The 23,926-nt window shown below is 42.2% G+C and overlaps 1 protein-coding gene across 1 annotated transcript in view; it reads left to right on the forward strand.

The window, feature by feature from the left end:
* The window catches only part of LOC124616278 (aquaporin TIP2-1-like), a 74,293-nt gene that overhangs the window by 19,681 nt on the left and 30,686 nt on the right, over positions 1 to 23,926 (forward strand). Inside the window, exons 2-3 of the mRNA XM_047144580.1 lie at positions 749 to 969; positions 20,154 to 20,297. Of these exons, the coding sequence (XP_047000536.1) occupies positions 749 to 969; positions 20,154 to 20,297 (365 nt within the window). The remainder of the gene's footprint in view (positions 1 to 748; positions 970 to 20,153; positions 20,298 to 23,926) is intronic.

A 23,926-nucleotide genomic window follows, 5' to 3' on the forward strand; every position in this document is an offset into this window, starting at 1 on the left:
TTTTGCACCAGTATGTCTGCCTTTTCAGGGGTGCAGTGGGTCCCACTTTTCTCCTGATAGATGATAACACACGGCCCCACCGAGCTGCCATCGTGGAGGAGTACCTTGAAACAGAAGATATCAGGCGAATGGAGTGGCCTGCTGTTCTCCAGACCTAAACCCCATTGAGCACGTCTGGGATGCTCTTGGTTGATGTATCGCTGCACATCTTCACACCCGCAGGACACTTCAGGAGCTCCGACAGGCACTGGTGCAAGAATGGGAGGCTATACCCCAGCAGCTGCACGACCGCCTGATCCAGAGTATGCCAACCCAGTGTGCGGCCTGTGAACCTGTGCATGGTGATCATATCCCATACTGATGTTGGGGTACATCCAGAGTATGCTAACCCACTGTGCGGCCTGTGTACCTGTGCATGGTGATCATATTCCATACTGATGTTGGGGTACATGCGCAGGAAACAGTGGCGTTTTGTAGCACATGTGTTTCAGGACGGTTTTCTCAACTTTCTGCAATTACCCTTAATTTATGAGCATGAGTGTAGAACAAAGCACTGGGCTCAGCATTTATCCCAAACTAAGATTTGCGAGGGTTTGCAAAGCACCCATCTTCATCTGCCATAACAGCAAGTAATTAAATCATATCACAGTTACACGCCCCTCCCCCCCCCCCCCCCCATGATTTTCAGGTTTCTTCTGACCCTAATTTCAAGAGCTGTCACCAGTTCGTGGTGTCCGACGTGCTGCAGGTGCTCGGCGCGCCGTGTGCCTGGAGGCTTCAGGTTCAGGGTCGCGTTTGTTTGGGCAGCTGTCTGTGAGGCGGATGGCGGTGGTGGCATGCGCAGAGTTCCTGGGCTTGGGCCTGGTCGTCTTCCTGGGCTGCATGTCCGCCGTGGTCACACCAGATGGCGAGCCGGAGCTCGTACAGGTCGCGCTCGCGTTCGGCTTTGCCGTCGTCGCTGCAGTGAAGGTATGTACACAGATTTACATCTGTCTCCTTAATTTATAGCATAAAAATCCGTTGCTGTTCACTTAACCAAATATTTCGTGATTACTTAATCTGCAAATCACTGTGAAATGCATAGTACAGGGTACTTCCCATTCATGAGCGTCCACAGAAATTTATACAAGAGGGAGTGAGAGTCTAAAGTACATTCGCCACATCCTGTGGTGCCCCACACGGCTCTTTTCTTGGCCCTGCTCTCTATATCTTCTTCATAAATAACCTTCCAGAACACATACTAATTCTAATTAATTTGTTATACGCATATGATGCAAATGTATTGATTACAAGCTTCGAGCACACAGTCCAGTCTAGGTTTGAGGCAAACACTTTGCTGATAATTGCACAAAAAACAATCATCATGAACACCCACATCCATGTCAATCTACGCAGTCCACATGTACGTATTGAAAGAAATAAAATTAGCACTATACGGGAAACAAAATTTTTTGTCCACAAACCATTAAGCTTGAAATTACGTGCAGACATGGTATCGAAAAAGCTGAGTAAAATCTGTTCCTTATTGCCATGATTGAGCGATACATCCAATGTTGACACTTGAAAGCAAGTCTACAATGCTTTATCTGTGTCTGTTATGAGCTATCGCCTGATTCTATGGTCAGTAGCCCTGAATGTCATACCATTTTTAAATTTAAGAAACAAGCAGTGAGAATAATGTCATTTAAAAAGAAATACGGGCACTGTAGGCCACTTTTCAAACAGTTTAAAATCCAGCCCTAACGTCGTAATACAGCATTTTGAGTTTCTTCACAAGAACTTCGATCGCCAGTCTTATGACACAAGACACAAAAGTCATTTACAGTTCACACTACCCAATACAGAACTATACGACAATAGTGTAAAATGCAAGAAAATCAAAATATACAATTATCTTGCAGTGAAAAGCATATGACAACAGTGTAAAAGTGCATGTGAATAAAAATTATAGGGTTTTTCATAAGCACCTCCAGCAAGTCAGAAGATGCCTGCATGAAAACTACAACACATTATAGGAAATAGACATACGAGTGGATAGGGCACCTCTCCAAGTTTTTAACTCACGTTACAGATCCTCAACATGGGCACTGTCTGTGACATGGCAAAAATTATGGGTGGAAAAGCATGTGTGTACCATTCATTGCTGCCTGAGGAGGTTCAATGTGAGCAGTTTGCTTTCAAATCTGTTCACCAGCTTGCCAAATTGCAGGATGAACTAATTTGACGCGACCGTATGGAGCGCATGATTTGTCTACATTTTATGGCACATCTGTCCCATACTGGTACGTTCCACAACTATGCCGTAGCACGTATTGCGAATCTAAACTTCGAGACACTCCTATCCAGTGATATCTGTCGGTTTTCTGTTTATTTATTTATTTATTCTTCCGTGGGACCAAATTAAGGAGAAGTCTCCATGGTCATGGAACGAGTCAATACATGAAATTATAACACGATATTAGAAACAGATAAAATGAAATATATAAAAAAAAACATATTCAGGTGACAAGTCGTAAGTTTAAATGAAGAAAATCAACAATGTAACACTGGAATTTGCTTAATTTTTTAGCTCTTCCAGGAGCTCCTCGACAGAATAGAAGGAGTGAGCCATGAGGAAACTCTTCAGTTTAGACTTAAAAGAGTTTGGGCTACTGCTAAGATTTTTGAGTTCTTGTGGTAGCTTATTGAAAATGGATGCCGCAGAATACTGCACTCCTTTCTGCACAAAAGTCAAGGAAGTGCATTCTACATGCAGATTTGATTTCTGCCTAGTATTAACTGAGTGAAAGCTGCTAACTCTTGGGAATAGGCTAATATTGCTAACAACAAACGACATTGAATAAAATATATACTGTGAGGGCAATGTCAGAATTCCCAGATTTTTGAATAGGCGTCGTCAAGAGGTTCTCGAACTTACACCACATATAGCTCGAACAGCCCGTTTTTGAGCCAAAAATACCCTTTTTGAATCAGAAGAATTACCCCAAAAAATAATACCATGCGACATAAGCGTATGAAAATATGCGAAGTAGACTACTTTTCGTGTTAAAGTGTCACTTATTTCAGATACTGTTCTAATGGTAAATAAAGCAGCATTTAGCTTCTGAACAAGATCCTGGACATGGGCTTTCCACAACAGCTTACTATCTATCCGAACGCCTAGGAACTTGAACTGTTCCGTCTCGCTTATAATATGCCTTTTCTGTCTGTTCAAAATATCGGTTCTTGTTGAAATGTGAGTTAGAAACTGTAAAAACTGAGTCTTACTGTGATTTAGCATCAAATTATTTTCCACAAGCCACGAACTTATTTCATGAACTACATTATATGTTACTGTTTCAATATTACACACAAGATCCTTCACTATCAAGCTGGTGTCATCAGCAAACAGAAATATTTTTGAATCACCTGTAATACTAGAAGGCATATCATTTATATAAATAAGAAACAGCAGTGGCCCCAGCACCGACCCTTGGGGAACGCCCCACTTAACAGTGCCCCATTGGGACTGAACATCACTACCACTCTCAATATTGCGGAGAATTACCCTCTGCTTTCTGTTCTTAAAGTAAGAGGCGAACCAATTGTAAGCTACTCCCCTTACTCCATAATGGTCCAACTTCTGCAGTAATATTTTGTGGTCAACACATTCAAAAGCCTTCGTTAAATCAAAGAAAACACCTAGCGTTCGCAACCTTTTATTTAATCCGTCCAAAACCTCACAGAGAAAAGATAATATAGCATTTTCAGTTAAACCATTTCTAAAACCAAACTGAACATTTGACAGCAAATTATGTGAATTTAAATGCTCCAGTAACCTTGTATATACAACCTTCTCGATAACTTTAGCAAACACCAATGGCATAGAAATAGGTCTAAAATTGTCAACATTATCAATGTCTCCCTTTTTATAAAGTGGCTTCACTACCGAGTACTTTAATCGGTCAGGAAACCGACCACTCCTAAAGAAAAAGCTACAGATATGGCTGAGAACTGGGCTAACATACATAAAACAATACTTCAGTATTCTGCTAGATACCCCGTCATATCCATGAGAGTTCTTGGTCTTTAGTGATTTAATTATTAACTCAATCTCCCTCTTGTCAGTATCGTGGAGGAGCATTTCAGGTAACAGTCTCGGAACACTTTTTTCTAAGAGCGCTATATGATTCCCTGTTGGGACTAGGTTTCTATTTAGTTCACCTGCTATATTCAGAAAGTGATTATTAAATACTGTACATATATGCGACTTATCAATAACACGGACATTCCCACTACCCTCTGATTCTATATCCTCGACCTGTCTCTGCAGACCAGCAACTTCCTTTACGACTGACCATATGGTTTTAATTTCATCCTGAGACTTAGCTATTCTATCTGCATACCACATACTTTTTGCCTTCTTAATAACATTTTTAAGTACCTTACAATACTGTTTGTAATGGGCTGCTGCGTTTAGATTTTGACCGTTTCTAACGTTTTGATATAATTGCCACTTTGTTCTACAAGATATTCTTATCCCTCTAGTCAGCCACCCAGGCTGCCTGTTTGTGCTAGTACCCTGTTTTAAACGTTCTAACGGAAAGCAACTTTCAAAGAGCATGAGAAAAGTCTTGAGAAAAGCATTATATTTATCGTCTACTGTATCAGTGCTATAAACATCTTGCGACTCTTGTTCCTTTATACGGTTTACAAAGGTCTCTACAGCAACTGGATCAGCTTTCCTGAACAGCTGATGACTATATTTAACACGTGTTGCAGCACAAAAATCTTTTAAAGTTAAAATTTGTGCATCATGATCTGAAAGGCCATTCACCTTTTTGCTAACAGAATGCCCTTCTAGTAATGAGGAATGAACAAAAATGTTGTCTATGGTTATTCTACTGTTCCCTTGCACTCTCGTTTGAAAGAATACGGTTTGCATAAGATTATATGAATTAAAGAGGTCTACCAGCATCCTCTTCCTTGCACAATCACTTATACAATTAATATTGAAGTCACCACATACAACTAACTTTTTGTATTTCCTATAAAGTGAACCAAGAACCTCCTCTAGCTTTAGCAAAAATGTTGTGAAATCGGAGTCTGGGGATCTATAAATAACAACAGTTAGAAGTTTAGCTGCGTTAAATTTAACCACACCTGCACAACATTCAAACACCTTTTCAGTGCAGTACTTTGAAACATCAATTGACTCAAATGGGATGCCATTTTTCACATACATGGCTACTCCCCCACACCGCAAAGAGCTCCTCAAAAAGCTGCCAGCCAACCTGTATCCTGGTAAAGGAAGCCTCTGAATTATCTCCTTATTTAAGAAGTGTTCAGATATACCAATAATTTCAGAGTCAACATCTATAAGCTGTTCACTAACTTTATCTCTAATACCTTGTATATTTTGATGAAATATATTAATTCCCTCATTACTCTGATACCTAAGCTTTATCAAAAGTGATTCCCTTGTTAGAGAGACTTCCCTTAAGCAGGAATACCTATCACCTGACTTCAATCTAAAAAAGGTGCAGCTCTAACACCCACTACTGCAGGAATTTTCCCATGAGTGATCCCACCAACCCCACCTATGCTGTCACCTATAAGCTTTGCCAACCTCCCCTTCCCATACCTGTTGAGGTGCAGGCCATGTCTAGTGAAACCCATCCTCCTGATAGACTCCACCGACACCACTGAAATGCAACCCATGCTTTCTGTCATCAGCGCACCCCCAAGTCTCATGTTATTACGCCTGACGGCTGTATTAAGATGAGGCCGATCGTGACGCTGAAACAGTTCCATGAAATGCACATTCGTGTTGCCAGTCTGAGTGGGTATCTTTTCCAGGTCACCATCTATGTTATACTCCCCATCCCTATCAATACTATTACCAGCCCCACCCACAATCACTACCTGATCCTCTTTAGTAAAATCCCTACATAACCCCCCCTATGTTAACAGTCACCTGAGCCAACCCTGCATTAGGCTTCACAATGCTGGTGACCTGGTACTCACTCCCCAGCACCTCCTCCAACTGCTGGCCTACACCTCTGCCATGAGAACTACCTAACAGCAGAACCTTCTTCTTCCTCTTCGACTTTGCAACTGTTCTAGGCACAGTAACTACTGAGGTCTGCTGCATACTTCCTACATCTACAGCTACTAGAGATTCCTCTCCACTAGACTCTGACAGTTGGTCATATTTATTGTAAACACCAATAGTAAAACTATCTGAAAATCTTCTTCTCCTAGCAGATCTCTTGCCAACAGCCAGCTCCCATTCCCCAACCCCCTTCTCCCTCCTCATCCTATCTAGCTCCTCCTGTGCATTTTTCAACTGCACCTGAAGGGCACAGATCTTACGCTCCTGCTCCTCTATCAACTTACTCTTGCTACATAACCTGCAGTTCCAGGAGAGGATCTCACCAGAGTGCCCACTGGCTTCCCCACTGCATTCCCCCCCAGTGAAAATACTTCGAACAAGTCTCACACCGTAATCCACTACTCACGAACCTACGGCAAAGCCCACACTTCTCACTCATGGTAAAATTTTACTTTTTCTAAGTTCCACTACTACAATAAGAAGATGTTAAAAACCTGACTGCAATAATCACAAACTTACTCTACAAGGGAAGTAACTACTATTATTAACAGTATTAATAAACAACAAATGTGAATATAACAAAAGACTAACACAGAAAGAGAATCAAACGTCTAATGACACAGTAACGAAGCTGAAAACAGTTCCCAAAAGGTTCTTCTGAAATTATTTCACCAGAAAACACCAAGAACACCGGTTGGAGACTACTAAAGTTCCTAAATAAACCACTATACACAAACAATTAATTAGTACTTAGCTTTCGATGCGCTGCTACAGCTGCAACTGGTCAGCGCGGAATGTAAACACAGGCAAGAGGTTAAGTTGCTCGATACGAAACACTCACAAATATCAGGTCACAACACAAGAAAGGCAAAGGTGAATGAAGAAACCACTAATACGTCACTTATATAGTAAATATTATCACAAAAACCGTTAAAATATGTATCTGAAACCTAAAAATATATGAAAACTTCGAGAGCGATCTCACATGCAGTCACTCGCTTATGACGTCACACCAAAGATTCCATAAATCTTTCTTGTAGGTTTACACAGTCGCCTTCTGAAATGCTAGAGGTACACTTGAATGTATAATCATCTTCCAGTGGACCTCAACTCAGATCAACAATAAAATTGAAAGCCAAATTGAAACAGCTGTAGTGGTCGCCCACTCTCAGGCTAGAAACCACTACTGTTGCTCAGGGTTTAGGCCAAGGAACCTGTGTGGCATCATCAGATGCAATAAAACAGGATTAAATATTACTTCATTTATATTTCTGGCTCTGAGCACTATGGGACTTATCAGCTGTGGTCATCAGTCCCCTAGAACTTAGAACTACTTAAACCTAACTAACCTAAGCACATCACACACATCCATGCCCGAGGCAGGATTCGAACCTGTGACCGTAGCTTATATTTCTGAAAACACCTGATTGCTACATCTTCGGTGACAGCTGGTGGCGTAGCAGGCTGGCAAGGAATCTCCTGAACCTAGGGGCTGGCTCAGGCTGCCGTATCTCGCTGCATCAGCCCTGCGCTCAGGCCTTTGAATTCTAGGAGGACGACTCTCGCCTGTGATATGGAAGGCACGCCCTGTCGGAAACTCAGATCACGCATGGCAGTGACCATGGTGTGTGTGTTCTGTGACTCACACGCCATTCTGTGAGTGCTGTGTCTCTCCCCTCTCTCAGCCTGGGTCATCCCATCAGATAGACAGTGATGTCGGATGTTGTAAAGTCGTGTTGAATGCTGATCCATGCCCACCAGTGTGGTATGCCATCTGGCTCAAGTGATGTTGGATTTTAAAGCAGCTTGTGCTCCAGACTGGAACGTTATTGGTAGACCGTTGAACTAGCCATCAGTGGCAGCTCGTACTGGAGGCTGTAGTAACCAAAACCAACTGCGGGAATGCCTTGGGCTGCGGATCGGAGCTGCCGGCGGTGGAGCACACACCACCGGGTAAACACAGCACGAGTCGGACGACAGACCAACGACAACAACCGACCACGACCGACTATGACCGACACAACAAGGAAGAAATAAACAACGGAGGCTTGTGGAAACCACAACACCAAACACCAACAGTAAATCCACTCAGAACCAGAGCCAGGCAAATGTCAACAACGAGCAATGACCAGAACGCAGTACCGCCGAGATAGAAACGAAATCCAGAGCGAGTACCAGACTGACTGGACTATTTTTTTTTTTCTTTATTGTATTTCAATTCCCCATCGGGGTGGGCTGGCAGCAGCATATGCGCTGCTCTTCAGCCGAAAGACATAGAACAAAACAATAGAAGACATTTAAAAACAGCAAAGGAGAGAAGAAGGCGAACATAGATATAAAAAGGGAGAACATCATGGAAGGCAATAGACAAAGAAAAAAACGGGGTGACTGTAAAATGGAGATAAAAAACTGTTTAAAAGTAGCACACACAAAAAGCCACACACTGCAACGATTAAAAGAACACAAGGCACAGTATGACTGGAGCATAAAGGTGTTGACGGATGGCATAGCACACAACGTAATACTGACGGCGAACCTCAAGGCAGTACACAATTAAAATCACACCTCTTGACGCACACGAGAAACAGCACTAAACACAACACTGATGTGGCACACTGATGATGATCAATACAGAGGATCTGCCCGGTTCAAGGAGATGAGGGAGACCTGAAGAAGGGAGGGAGGGGAAGAGATGGGGGAGGGGAATGGGGGCGCGTGGAAGAGGGCCAGGTAGGGAGGGATGTGGGAAGGAGAGAGGCAAGTATGAGGTGCAGGGTCTCAGGGGAGGGGGGGATGGAGGAAAATCCGCTCTGGGAGAAGGAGGAAAGAGGAGAAGGGGGCCCTGGGGAGGGGGGCTGGACTAGGGCAGAGCGGGTCCCTATATACAAAACCGGAGGGAGCGGCTATTGGCCACTGTCTGTACGTGGCGTAGCGGTGGCGCCCTCGCTGCGTGAGAGCCGCAGCGCGGAATAGCCGCCGCGGAGGCAGAGCCCTCTATGGGCTGACCACGTCCATTTGTTCTGGCGCGTGTTCGACTTCCGCGGCGGAAGGTACTAGAGAGGCTGTCTTCTATCATCCATGTGTAAGGATTCGTGGTCATCTAGTAAAGCGGCAGGAGTACAACCAGTACTGGAAAAATCTCATACACAAGATATTACAATACAAAAATCAGGGAATTGTAAGCGAACGACATAAACATCATCAACCCTACTGATCGATTGACTCTAGCCTAGCGAGGTGGAGCATTTTTGACGTCAAGGAGGGGCTCTGCTTTTTGACATAACTGAACTGGTTCTGCTCTTCACAAGTTGTCATCAGTCTTCAGTGCTGCTACATTCGCTGAATCAATTTGTTTCACTGTCTTAACTGCTTTTCGAACCCCTGACGGATGTTGTTGCGAACTTCTTAGCGCTTTTTACGTAATGTTACGAGAGTAACAGAGGAAAGTTGGTCAGCACTCGTCCAACCCTTTCCCGCAGAACTCACTTGCACTCACAGACAGAAGGGCTGATGTCAAATTTTGGTGACCAACTAACCGTGTCATATGTTTATGCCTAGCGGATGGCTCGTGTTGATACTTCTGTGTCATTGCTTCTACTCTGTCAATCAGTTTATACAAATGAAGTTCTGATGCTTTAAATCAGTATATTCCGTTTCTCTTCATGTAACTGTAATTTCCAGATGAGTCACTATGTTTTGACTTTCAGCTGTTGTAATTTGTTACACTGTAACGCTCTGTTTATTCTGTAAATAACAATGCATGTTAACTTTGGCTGTACTGCAATTGACTTATCCCGTGCTTACAGTACAACTGCATACTTAACTGACCTATGGGATGAATAAACAATAAATCAATCAAAAAATGCTAGTTTTTTTATATAGAACTGATTACACAGATGGAACTGAATTTCATCGCCATAATGAGATTATGGACGTCAAAAATAAGATTATGGATGCACTTCTTTTGCGGTAGTAGTCTGGGACTAAATCCACATACTGTTAAATTCAGCGTATCCAACGACTTATGAAACAAAACTACAAAATGTAGAAAAGAGATATAAGGGGCAGTCAAATGAAAACGAAACAATGGGAAAAATGGGGCCATGGAATATTCTGTTTAAAAGTAATCACCAGACGTCTTAAGACACTGAAAGACAAGATGATCAATTCTTGTTTCGTAGAACGCAACACGGTCGGCCGCTGATGGATTCACAGCTTCTCCCACTTCTTGCATTTTCTTGTCCAACTGAAACCGATGTTCATGCGTCTTTCTTCAGGTCGCCAAAGCTGTGAAAATCACACGGTGAAAGATCCGGGCTGCAAGGAGGATGCTGCATTGTTTCCGACCAAACTGCTGAAGCGCAGCTTTCGTCCGATTGGCAGTGTTGGCAGGCAGTGGGTGGGCAGGGCGTGGGGGAGGGGGTAGGGGTAGGTGGGGTGGGGGGGGGGGGGAGGCGGGCGTAATTGTTGTGGAACAAGATGATTCTATCCGACAGCATTCCTAGGCGGTTTCACTTTATTGCGGACCACAGTTTCTGCGGAGTGTCTTTATCATAGCCCCGCGTATTAATATTTGTTCCACGTTCGGGGAACTCTATGAGCAGAGGAAACTTCCTGTTATGGTCTATGAAACGGGAATTGATGGTCTCGTCTCCCAATGGGATAAATGTCTTAATGCGTGTCATGATTACTTTTGAATAGAACCATACCTTGTCCTGTTGTGGTGGCCTTTCGATTTTCATTTGATTGCCCTTAATATTTTAATTCATGTATCAGTAATGTTAGGTTGATACTGAAAATTATAACTCTGAAATTGGAGTACAGTCAGAACAACTGAGAAAATTCTGTTACATATCAACAAAAATAAACATCAAGAAACGCCAGTGTTATACTTATTTAACCATCAAGAAACGCCAGTGATCATACATATTTTAGCAGAAAAGTGGAAAATAAACTTTAAATATCAGTTATTCAGTTTTGATTCCATTTGGAACGCTTTACTTACAAAGCTTAAGATCTGATCGTGCTAATGGATGTGCTGCAGTATTTTCATGTCTTTTATTCTTTATGTTCACTAGCGTAATTCTTGGCTCATTTATTTAGTATATGGCAGAACACATTTTATTGTTATACAACCCTAAAACAATGGTATTAGTGAAAAATAGATAAAACAGAGTGTGAAAATATTTTACACATACAGTACAATAGTTTGTAACATTAAATGTAATTTATCAGTGTTATGATGACGACGAACGAATCGTCGCCAGTGTGAATGACTGGTGCCCAATGCTAAATAGAAACATACAAATCTCTTCTTTGGATATAAAGCAGTTTTGTCAATGAAGTCGATAAGGAGCTGGCTGCATGGTCTGGGTCTGCAACGACTAAAATAATTAGAAGTCATTGGTAAAAAATAATATATTGCACTTAACTGGTGGTACAAGAGTCTTCATAGTCAGGAGGAATACAACTAGAAACAGAGAGCTATAGAGGCCTCACATAGGCTATACTTTCACTAATCACCTTGTTAGAGGTTGCTTCCTATCAGCTGAAGGCTATACTACTTTCCTACTTGACGTCCTGAGTAGAGATGGGTCGTTCGGGAACTACCGGGTCCAAAGGAATGGTTTTCCAAGATGAACAGAACGAGTGGGGAACAAATTCTAATTTCATGGTTCACTTTGGTCGCGGCTTTCTGCTTATAGTTCCCGGGAACGGGAAACCGTCGGTCTCGTTCTCGCAACGGCACTTCGGCTGGTCTCGTTCCCAGCCTCGGTCCCATTCCCTTCTGTCTCGGTCTCGCTCGGCTGGACTCGTCCTTGCATGGCCACTCATCACAGTTCCACTGCCGACTGCTCGTAGTTCAGTATTGAGTTGTTGTCATGTGTTTTGTTCGCTTCACACGCCCATTCTTGATCTGTTTCAAACCTTTTTTGAACTCTTAATTTCTGGTTCTTTTCGTATTCTATTCAGCGTCCACGACCGGTAATTAAAATGTATTTTTTTTAGTTACGTAAACTACATAAAAATTACGTGGTATGTAATACATACATCTTTTCAGGTAACAAAACAGCGTATCAGCTTGTATTGTATGTTAGCCGGGGACCTAGAAACAACGGAGAGGCTCCATCCCCGCCGCAGCCGGAATGATCCATAACCCCGCGATGACTACCGCAGTCCACTTCACCCCTCTGCCGCCACACACCGAACCAAGGGTTATTGTGCAGTTCGCCCCCAGTGGACACCCCAGGGAACGTCTCACACCAGCCGAGTGTAACCCTATGTTTGCGTGGTAGAGTAATGGTGGTGTACGCGCACGTGGAGAACTTGTTTGCGCTGCAATCGCCGGCATAGTGTAACAGAGGCAGAATAAGGGGAACCAGCCCGCATTCGCCAAGGCAGATGGAAAACCGCCTAAAAACCATCCACAGACTGGCCGGTTTACCGGACCTCGACACAAATCCACCGGGCGGATACGCACCGGGGACCAGGCGTTCAGGTCTGTTCCTACTCCTGTTAATGCTTGATTTGCATTTGTGTCCATTTACTGCATGTATCAAATCTTTCATCAAGAAATTCTGTAGCAGTTTTTATTGTTAGTTGTCTAGATTTTAAAATGGCACATGTGAAAAATGGGATAGTCATGAATGGGAAGCTCTGGGTTGCCCAGTATCTTCTTATTGTCCTGTAACAAGGCTTCCTGCCTTAGAAGTTCAGGTGGAGAGTATGACTTAGATTTGGGAGCCAGTAAGTCGGTGCAGTATACAAGGGGGTGCCGAATAGTTTCTGTCTCTGCGTAGAAAGAACAACACTAAGGTTTTGATTTTACCCATTTATTCGACACACTCTCCCCTGATTGGATTGGATTGTTTGGGGGAAGAGACCAAACAGCGAGGTCATCGGTCTCATCAGATTAGGGAAGGACGGGGAAGGAAGTCAGCTGTGCCCTTTCAAAGGAACCATCCCAGCATTTCCCTGGAGCGATTTAGGGAAAACTCTCCCCTGAGATTGATACAGTTGGTGCATCGTTGTTGCAGCTTTTTTAGTATGTGCAAATAAGTTATGTGGTGGTCGTGAAACCAGCTCTCAGTAGCCTGTTTGACAGCTTCAGTGTTCTGAGTACAGTTACCCTTGCCCACCCAGTTAGCCATGTAGTGTAAGGGGCACCTGGTCCCCGGCACGAATCCGCCCGGCGGACTTGTGTCGAGGTCCAGTCAGCTGGCCAGTCTGTGGATGGTTTTTAGGCGGTTTTCCATTTGCCTCGGCGAATGCAGGATGGTTCCCCTTATTCCGCCTCAGCTACACTAGGTCGGCGATTGCTGTGCAAACAAGTTCTCCACGTACACGTACACCACCATTACTCTGCCATGCAAACATGGGGGTTACACTCGTCTGGAAGAGAGAGGGGGGGGGGGGGGGGACTCCGCTGGGGGCTGGACCACACAATAACGTGAAAAAGTGGTTCGGTGTGGGGCGGCAGAGGGGTGAAGTGGACTGTGGTAGTCGTCGTGAGGTTGTGGACCACTGCGGCTGCGGTGGGATGGAGTCCCATCATCGTTTCTAGGTCCCCAGTTAACATATAATACAATACAATACTGTTACCCTTCAGGTGTTTCTTTAAGCTTAGATACAGATAACAGTCTGAGGAGGCTAGGTGTGGCAAGTAGAGAGGATCGTTGACCAGTTGGAAGCCCAGGGTCGTCAGTTTAGCAGCCACAACATTGGACGTGTGCGCAGATGCATTGCCATGCAACAGAAAAATCCTTTTGGACAACTTTTGGAGCTAATTGTATGAACCAGTCAAATGTTTTTGTCTGATTCAACAGATTTAAAAATGGCTGTGAATCATTTGAAGATGAACCACGGTCCGGGCGTCCTTCCGCCTCAAAAATGTTGTGGAAGTTCGCGACTTTGTGCGCTCTGATCATAGACTTACAATCAGGGAGATGGCTGATGAACTTAATTTAAGTTTCTATACAGTTCAGTCAATTTTAACTGAAGATTTGAACATGCATCGAGTATCCACAAAATTCATTCCAAAAGTTTTATCAAGTATCTAGAGACAATACCAACTTTAAGTGTGCCAAGAATTGATTAATCGGACTAAAAATGACCCAAATTTGTTAAATAGGATAATTACTGGTAACAAACTGTGGGTATATGGATATGAACCTGAAACCAAAGTGCAGTCTTTTCAGTGGAAGACTCCAGATTCACCATGATGGAAAAAAGCACAGCAAAGTTGGTCAAAGGTGAAAACAATGTTGGTGACTTTTTCTGATTCTGCCGGTATTGTGCATCATGAACTCACCCCTGGAGGACAGACAGTTAACCAGGAATACTACAGGTGTGTCCTTGAGTGTTTGTGTGAAAAGGTGCAGAAGAAAAGGCCTGGATTGTAAAAAGACAGGAGTTGGGTGCTACACCATGACAAAGCTCCAGCTCATTGTATCTTCTCCATCATTGAATTCTTGACCAAATTCAAAATTCCTGTGCTTCCACTGCCACCATATTCCTGATTTGGCCATTGCAGAATTCCACCTGTTTTCTAAACTGAAATTTTCACTGAAAAGGAAGGGATTTGACTCGATTGAAGACATCCAGGCAAAAACCCAGTGTGTCCATAACACACTTCAGGAAAAAGTTTCCAGGGATGTTTCCAAAAGTGGAAACACTGTTGGAGTCGGTGTGTTCAGTCAGAGGGGGACAGTACCATGTAAGTACCACCACTGTACAATTACAAGCCCACTCTTAAAACTTTCCAATCACACCTCATAATATGTCACGTCTGCCTCCACTCTTCTTCATCTACATCTAAACTAAATCTACACCTACATCTACATTCCACAAGCCACATTAGGGAGTTTGGCGGAGGGTACTGTGTGTACCAACATCACTTCCCCTTTTTCCCGTTTCAGTTTCCATTGGTTTGTGGGAAGTATGATTGCTAGTAAGCCTGCATGTGGGCTCAGATCTCTCTTCTTTTATCTTCATGGGCTTTTCACAAAACATAAGCAGGAGAAAGCAATATATTGGTTGACTCTTCTAGGAATGTACACTCTTGGAACTTTAACAGTAGACCAGTCCAAAATGCAGAATGCCTCTCTTGCAGTGTCTGCCAATGGAGTTGGCTGAGCATCTCTGTGGTGCTTTTGCTTTTACTAAAGGAACCTGTAACGAAATTTGTTGCTCTCCTTCAGATCTTCTCTATTTTCCAGACTGACGAGAAATAATTAAGAACTAGTGAAAGTAGTGTTTTGTAAGCTACTTCCTTTGTTGATGAACTACATTTCCTCAAGATTCTTCCATTGAATCTGTCTGACATCTGGAATACCTGCAGTTAATTTTATGTGGTTGTTCCACCTCAGATCACTCCATGTTGATACTCCTAGATATTCTATGGAAGTAACTGCTTTCAGAGACTTTTCTACAGTTGTGTAATTATCCAGTAAAGGGTCTCTCTGTCTGTATACATGCAGTGCCTTACATTTGTTTATGTTGAGGGTCAGTTGCTCTGCAGATATTCCTGCATTTCTCTACAATTTTCTAGCAATGTGTTTCCTCTATCTCCAACAGCATCATTCGCAAAAGCCTCATGAAACTTCTGACGTTGTCTGCTAGATCATTTATATATTTTGGGAAAACTAATGGTCCTATACCACTCCCTTGGGGCACACCTAAAGTTACTTTTACGTCTGAAGACATCACTCTGTTGAGAATGACACGCTGTGTTCTGTTTGCTAGAAACTCTTCAATCCACTCACTCAATTGGTCTGATGGTCCACTCGTATTTTGTTCATTAGGCAACAGTGCAAAACTTCCTTCTGGAAGTGAAGGAACACAGCATTTACCTGGTTGCCTGTATCTACTACTTTAGGGTCTCAAGGAGGGACAGAACGAGCTGCATTTCACACGATCATTGTTTTAGAAACCCTCATTGATTCCTATAGAGCAGATTTTTGGTCTCCAGAATGTCACATTATGTGAGTAATGTTAGTCTGTCAGATTCAATGAATGTGCATTTCAGCTTAACCATCTTCTTTCAGTTCTGTCCGTTGTCACTCCATCTAGTCAAATTCTTGCTCTTGGTTTGCTGTGGCATATTCTCATTTGGTGAATATGTTCCAAATATAACAGTTCCCACTTGGTATACAATATTTCATATGCAGCACCATATCCATAGAGGGTAAGTGCTCAAAGCTTTCTTAATTATAATAGAGACAGCAGCTTTTTCCTCATATATGTTAAACAATTCCAATCTGGGAATGTCATAATTTCCAAATTCCTCATTTTCTCATTGCATTTTTATTGCTTATGGTAATGTACAAGGGTACTCCAGGTGTCAATAATCTGTTGTGTGTTCTCGCTGAGCATATTGTTGTTAGGTAAACTGGTTTCTTTGACGTCCTTTCACAATGATCTACAAGTGCCAATAAAAATATGTAGTCATTGTGCATTTTGTGAGATTTTAACACGAACTGACTGTGAGGTCAAAAGTGTTAAATGTTCGGGAGTTGAAACTATCACAAATTTACTGTCAATTGTATGAAGTAATGTGAAATTTTCAGTGCTGGACAATTAAATTTGCACCTCAGAACTTGACCTGCACATCATTCACTCATCACATATGATTTTAAGAATCAAGTGAACGAAATTATACAAGGAAGATGTGTAACTCGAGGGGGGGTTACAGTTTTTCTTTTTCCCAAGAATTTTTTGGTCTTTCCTTGGTGAAACTGTGCCTGATCACCTCAGCTGTACAAAAATTAGTGCACTATGGGTCCCCCAGCAAGATAGTGGTTAACACAAAACACGGAGAATGGCTGGAGCACTGATGTTTTTGATGTGGTTTCAAACAGAAGGAAATGCCTTTCTTAATCAGACTGTCACTGGTGATAAGACATAGTGGTCTAACTTCACTCCAGAGATGAAGCACCTAACGCCTGAGTGACCTCGATCCCTATCACCCGTAAAACCATGAAATTTACAACTCTATCAACACTGGTTTATGGCACCCGCTTTTTGGAATTGTAAGAATGTTTTCTTGGTGGATTTCTTGTCAGAATAGACACTATGATGAATGCAAACTGGTACTGCGATTCTTCTTCTCCAGTCTTCACGGAAGGGAAGTTGTGTGTGCTATATATCTGTGAAATGTGTGAACTTTGCTCTGTATTTTGTTATTGTATTTTGACTGTTTCTGTGTTATGTTTTCTGAGTTGAAAGGTGGGAATCAGCCAAGTATTGGCCTAAATGAGTATGGGAACTCACCTATAAATGACCATCAGGCTGGTTGGTGTGTCAGCCACGGTCATTAATCTGCTGTGCAGATTCGATACAGGTCTGAGTCACCTTCCTGTCTCACAAACTAATGCCCTGCACATTGCACCACATGTGCAGTGCAGACCGATATTGTGGTACCCTAAGAAAATTACAGTGAACAACACAAAATCATTTGTGCTGATTTCTTTCTAGTGTTATTGTGTTTTTTTCATGACTATGTCCATTCTCACACTACTGCTGCTGCAATCAGAGCCTCACTGGATCAGTTTCGATTGGAAATTTTTATCACCCACCCTACAGTCCAGATTTTGGTCCTAATGATTTTCTCCTTTTCATAAAATTTAAAGAACTTCTGGTCAAGAAACGTTTGGGAAGATGAAATTAAAGACTGCCACGCACAACAGGTTTCACAATGGTGTGCAGCCAGCTGTCATTCACTATCACGAATGTGTCAGCTATCTTCAGTTGAGCTATCAAGGACTGACATTGGTTATTTTTGTTCTTTTTTGTTATTTTAGTTCTCCTCGAAATGTGGGACTGACAGCAGATAAAACTGCTTTTCAGCCAGTGATTATATGTATCTAAAAGAAGTTTCAAAACAGATGACAATAAATGATGTTTTTTGAAAAACACATTGGTGGACAATTTTCATTAGTTTTAAAATGCTTTACACGATTCTATATTACCATTAAAATATTATTACAGATGATAATATTAATGATGCTATGATATAATGGTGATGCTGGTGGTGTACAAAAATGATCATAACCGTGATGGAGGCTGTATGATGAGTGCGTCATGGGGCCTTGTGTTAAATTCCATTATTGCAGTCTTTGAAGTACTTACATTTAGATGGCTTTCATTGAAATACTTGACTATTTCATTGGTTATACTGTTGCACAGCACTTCCAGACTGTCATAGGCTTTGTGTTTGCACACGATTGATGGTTTGTCCGCATACAATAGTTTTTTTTACAGTTAGAGGAACAATACTGTATATCATTAACATAAATCAAGAAAAGAAGGGGTCTCGAGATGGGACCTTGAGGCACTCCATATTCAAAATCAGTAATTTTGGATTTGAAAGACCCACTGTTTGTTTTACGCAAGACAAACTGTTTTCTATTGCTCATATGTGGTTTTATTAACTCATAGCTGGTTTCTCTAATACCCAGGATCCATAACTTGTCAAGTAATATGATGGTGTTGACACAACCAAAAGCTTTTCTAGATCAAGGAACACTCCAGTAACATACTCCTTGTCTATTAATTGTGCTGCAGCTACTGAAGTTGACTTGTTTTTCATAAAGCCATTTTGATTTTCAAATAATAAGTTGTGTGGACTCATGAATGTCACAATCTACTATAAATAACTTCCTCAACTACCTTAGAAACGCAGGTAAAATTAAGATGGGGTGGTAATTTTCAGTTTCAAATTTATCACCTTTCTTGTGAATTGGGGTTACTTGTGCTGCCTTTAGACTATCTGGGAAACAACTTGATGCAATTACACCATTTATTGCTGTCACAATGCATCAGTTATGTTGTCTATGTGCCTTTTCAGTGTGTTGATAGACAATCCATCATAGCTTGCTGATTTTGTGTCTTATAATGTCCTCACTGTGTTTTTTATATTTCCTTGCTATCACTTGGGGCCAAGTATATGCTTTTTTTGGTTGGAATGTCCTTATATCTATGTAGAAGATTGTAGGAATGGCCACTGATGGATTTTCCAACAGAAGAAAAGTGCTCATTAAAAACATTTGTGATCTGGTTTTGGGATTTCATGATACGCCCTTTATGGTTTATAGTAAGATCACTAGTTGATTTGTTCCTACAATCGCTAAAGCTATTTATTACTTTCCAAACAGCTAAGCCAGTTTTAGTACAGTTTCTTAACACTGTAGCTATGTATTTACTTTTAGTTCCTCTCATATCCCTGAATACTGACCACTCCTCCTGGGACACTCTCTAAACAAGCAAAAGCTAAATTGTGGCAAAGTTCTCAGTCCTTGCATATAGATAACAGTCCCACTGTTCACAAACCCACTACATTGATTGTCAGAATTTCAACACCTTCTAGCTGCTGCTCTAGCATCAGCTCTTGGTTCCAATAATCCTGTATGAGTCAGAAGTGTGCTCTATGGCATCTGACACCAATCTCTTGCACCTCTAAATTCTCCAGAATAATGCCTTCACAGTAATATCAGTAGCCGTTAAGTTATGTCCCCAAGACAATAACATGATCCACTGTGTCACAACATTCTACGGTAACCTATCTGATCTACTGCATTTTGTTGTGGACCCTAGACATTATGATTAGTGGTCTGACACTTCCACTCTTAACCATCAGGGCACACTCAAAGATCAAGCAATGGTAATAATATCATGTTGTCAGTACTCTGGTATCAGACTACTAAGAAGTCTGCCTAAAAACCTGCAAGATAGTGTACTTCACAATGACTTTCCAAAGAAACTTAAAGACTATCTCATTGAAAAACAGTTTTAAAGTGTTGCAGAAAACTTATGCCATTAAATTTGTATATATTGTTATTCATTATCAATGATGTAAAAATGTAAGCAAAAGGTGTAGAAAAATAAGTGATAATGAATGTTAATACTTTGACATGTCCTATATTACACATACATTTACTGTACACAATGTAATCTTACAGGATCAAATGAAATTCAATTCAATTCAATTCTACCTAATGCCTCGTGTACCTGAAAGTCATCCATTGCAGAATGGTAAGTAAAACTGTGTTCGCGCCGGCAGTTCACCCATCAAGTTTCGGAGGGCCACCTGAACCCAGCCGTGACACTGGGAGCAGCACTGCGTGGTGACATCACACTACCAGCCGCTGCTGTCTACATCATCGCTCAGCTCGCTGGAAGCTCTCTGGCCTATGGCCTTCTACTGGTGAGTACTGCTCAACTCCAACTGAAGTAATCAAAACACTGAAGTGCAGTAAGAATCTTTTTCCCTACTGAAGACACACCAAACTCCTTGTTTTCATGATTTGATTTGATTTATTTCATCTCATAACATACAATATTCAGATTATGTGATCTGTTGTACTGGAGACATGTCAATATACACTCCTGGAAATGGAAAAAAGAACACATTGACACCGGTGTGTCAGACCCACCATACTTGCTCCGGACACTGCGAGAGGGCTGTACAAGCAATGATCACACGCACGGCACAGCGGACACACCAGGAACCGCGGTGTTGGCCGTCGAATGGCGCTAGCTGCGCAGCATTTGTGCACCGCTGCCGTCAGTGTCAGCCAGTTTGCCGTGGCATACGGAGCTCCATCGCAGTCTTTAACACTGGTAGCATGCCGCGACAGCGTGGACGTGAACCGTATGTGCAGTTGACGGACTTTGAGCGAGGGCGTATAGGGGGCATGCGGGAGGCCGGGTGGACGTACCGCCGAATTGCTCAACACGTGGGGCGTGAGGTCTCCACAGTACATCGATGTTGTCGCCAGTGGTCGACGGAAGGTGCACGTGCCCGTCGACCTGGGACCGGACCGCAGCGACGCACGGATGCACGCCAAGACCGTAGGATCCTACGCAGTGCCGTAGGGGACCGCACCGCCACTTCCCAGCAAATTAGGGACACTGTTGCTCCTGGGGTATCGGCGAGGACCATTCGCAACCGTCTCCATGAAGCTGGGCTACGGTCCCGCACACCGTTAGGCCGTCTTCCGCTCACGCCCCAACATCGTGCAGCCCGCCTCCAATGGTGTCGCGACAGGCGTGAATGGAGGGACGAATGGAGACGTGTCGTCTTCAGTGATGAGAGTCGCTTCTGCCTTGGTGCCAATGATGGTCGTATGCGTGTTTGGCGCCGTGCAGGTGAGCGCCACAATCAGGACTGCATACGACCGAGGCACACAGGGCCAACACCCGGAATCATGGTGTGGGGAGCGATCTCCTACACTGGCCGTACACCACTGGTGATCGTCGAGGGGACACTGAATAGTGCACGGTACATCCAAACCGTCATCGAACCCATCGTTCTACCATTCCTAGACCGGCAAGGGAACTTGCTGTTCCAACAGGACAATGCACGTCCGCATGTATCCCGTGCCACCCAACGTGCTCTAGAAGGTGTACGTCAACTACCCTGGCCAGCAAGATCTCCGGATCTGTCCCCCATTGAGCATGTTTGGGACTGGATGAAGCGTCGTCTCACGCGGTCTGCACGTCCAGCACGAACGCTGGTCCAACTGAGGCGCCAGGTGGAAATGGCATGGCAAGCCGTTCCACAGGACTACATCCAGCATCTCTACGATCGTCTCCATGGGAGAATAGCAGCCTGCATTGCTGCGAAAGGTGGATATACACTGTACTAGTGCCGACATTGTGCATGCTCTGTTGCCTGTGTCTATGTGCCTGTGGTTCTGTCAGTGTGATCATGTGATGTATCTGACCCCAGGAATGTGTCAATAAAGTTTCCCCTTCCTGGGACAATGAATTCACGGTGTTCTTATTTCAATTTCCTGGAGTGTATAATTTTAGAGATTTAGTTTACAGACTTAAAAATAATAACAAGTATAGTTATCAAACAATTTTCTAGCGGTACAATACTTTTACATTTTTCATTTTTTTTTTTTTTCAGATATGTTAGTTGCCCTGTTTAAATTATCACTTCATCATTCATAAACTCCTCCACTGAATAATAACATTTTTCCACCAAGAGTTCATGTAATTTTTTCCTTAGATGACCAATTTCCATGTTCAGAATATCACAGCCCTTTAATTTGTTGTATATTTTCATGCTCATGTTGAGGAGTCATAGAATATAGCTTTAATCAGAGTGGAGGGAGCATAAAATTTTGTTTTTGCCTCATTGTGTAAGTGTGTTTGAAGTGAAATTCTTTGCAAAAAGTTCAGGTTTACTGTACAGGAAAATTAGAATTTCAAAAATGTATAGTGATGGGACAGATAATATATTTAGTTTTTTAAACAATGGGTGACATGAGGTTCTTGGATGTGCGGCACACATATTCCTAATGATCCTTTTTTGGAGTTTTAATATCCATACCAGTTAACTTGAATTACCCCAAAAAATTATGCCATATCTGATGACAGATCTGAAGTAACTATGATACACAATTTTTCGGCTGTCCGTGTCTATTACATCATGTAACACTCGCATTGCAAAAGAAAGGCTATTTAGTTTGTTAACTAAATATTCTGAGTGTGCCTGCCAGCTTAAGTTTTCATCCAAGTTTAGTCCTAAGAATTTCACTGTGCTTGCTGGTTCTATCTTCTCATTTCATGTAGGACATAGATCTCACTTGGTTTAGATTGTTTTGTTTTGAACTTTGTGAGTTGTGTTTTTGAAATGTTTAGTTTCAGACCATTTAATTGAAACCAGACTTCCAGAGAATCCAAAGTGTTTACAACACATACATTGATTTCTGCAGAGCTATTTTTTGTCAATCAGCACTGAAGTGTCATCTGCAAATAGGACTGACTTTGCATTGATGTTCAAGGGTAAATCATTTATAGAAAATGGGAAGAGAATTGGTCCCAGAACTGAGCCCTGTGGAATACTTGGTGAGATAGTTTCCCATTTTGATATGTAATTTGCAGAGTTAGATGTTATTATAACTCTGTGTGTCCTGTTCTTCAAATATGAAGTCATCCACTGGAGGGCACTCCCACTGATCCCATATCTGTCTAATTTATAGAGCAGCATGGAGTGACTCTATGAACTGAATGCTTTGCTTAGGTCGCAGAAGGTACCTGCAACTTTGTGCTGTTATCCAGTGAGGAGCTAACTCTTTCAACAAATGTGTTTATTTCATCTAAGGTACTTTTTCCTTTTTGGAACCCAATTTTATGTTTATCGATGATATTACATTTTGAGACAAAATTTTGTATCTGTGTTGCAGCAAGCTTTTCAAATAACTTAGAGAAAACTGACAGGTTAGAAGCAGTTCTGTAATTTCCCATTTCTTCTTTTGGGCCTTTTTTGTGTACTGGTCTTACTTCAGCATACTTCAGTAATACTGGAAAGCATCCTTGCTGAAACGATTGATTAATTATTTCTGTCAGAGGATGTGATATTCTTTTCAACACCATTTTAATTACTTTAGTTGGTATACCATCCCATCTGGTAAAATTTTTGTTTTTCAGGGATAATATAACATCTTCCACATCTTTCGGTATAACATTTGTAAATGCAGGAAGCTGTTCAGAACCTTGAGTGAGGCCAAATAACTCCACATTATCCTCATAAGTAGACACATTTACACTATATTTAGCTACGTTTATAAAAAAATTATTGAAGCAATTGGATATTTGAACAGGGTTTACAATGGTAACAGCCTGTTCTTTGATTTTTGAAATTTCCTGGCTGTTTGTTGATGCACCTAGTTCAGAACTGATAATGGACCAGACAGCTTTTGACTTGTTCATATGACCTCTGATGAACTTATTGTTAGACATTCTTTTGGCGGCCTTTACAACCTTTTTGAACACAGTTTTATATTGTTTCACATATTCAACAAAGTCTGGATTTGTATTGAA

This window comes from Schistocerca americana, chromosome 5 (assembly GCF_021461395.2).
Source record: "Schistocerca americana isolate TAMUIC-IGC-003095 chromosome 5, iqSchAmer2.1, whole genome shotgun sequence".
Lineage (NCBI taxonomy): Eukaryota > Metazoa > Arthropoda > Insecta > Orthoptera > Acrididae > Schistocerca > Schistocerca americana.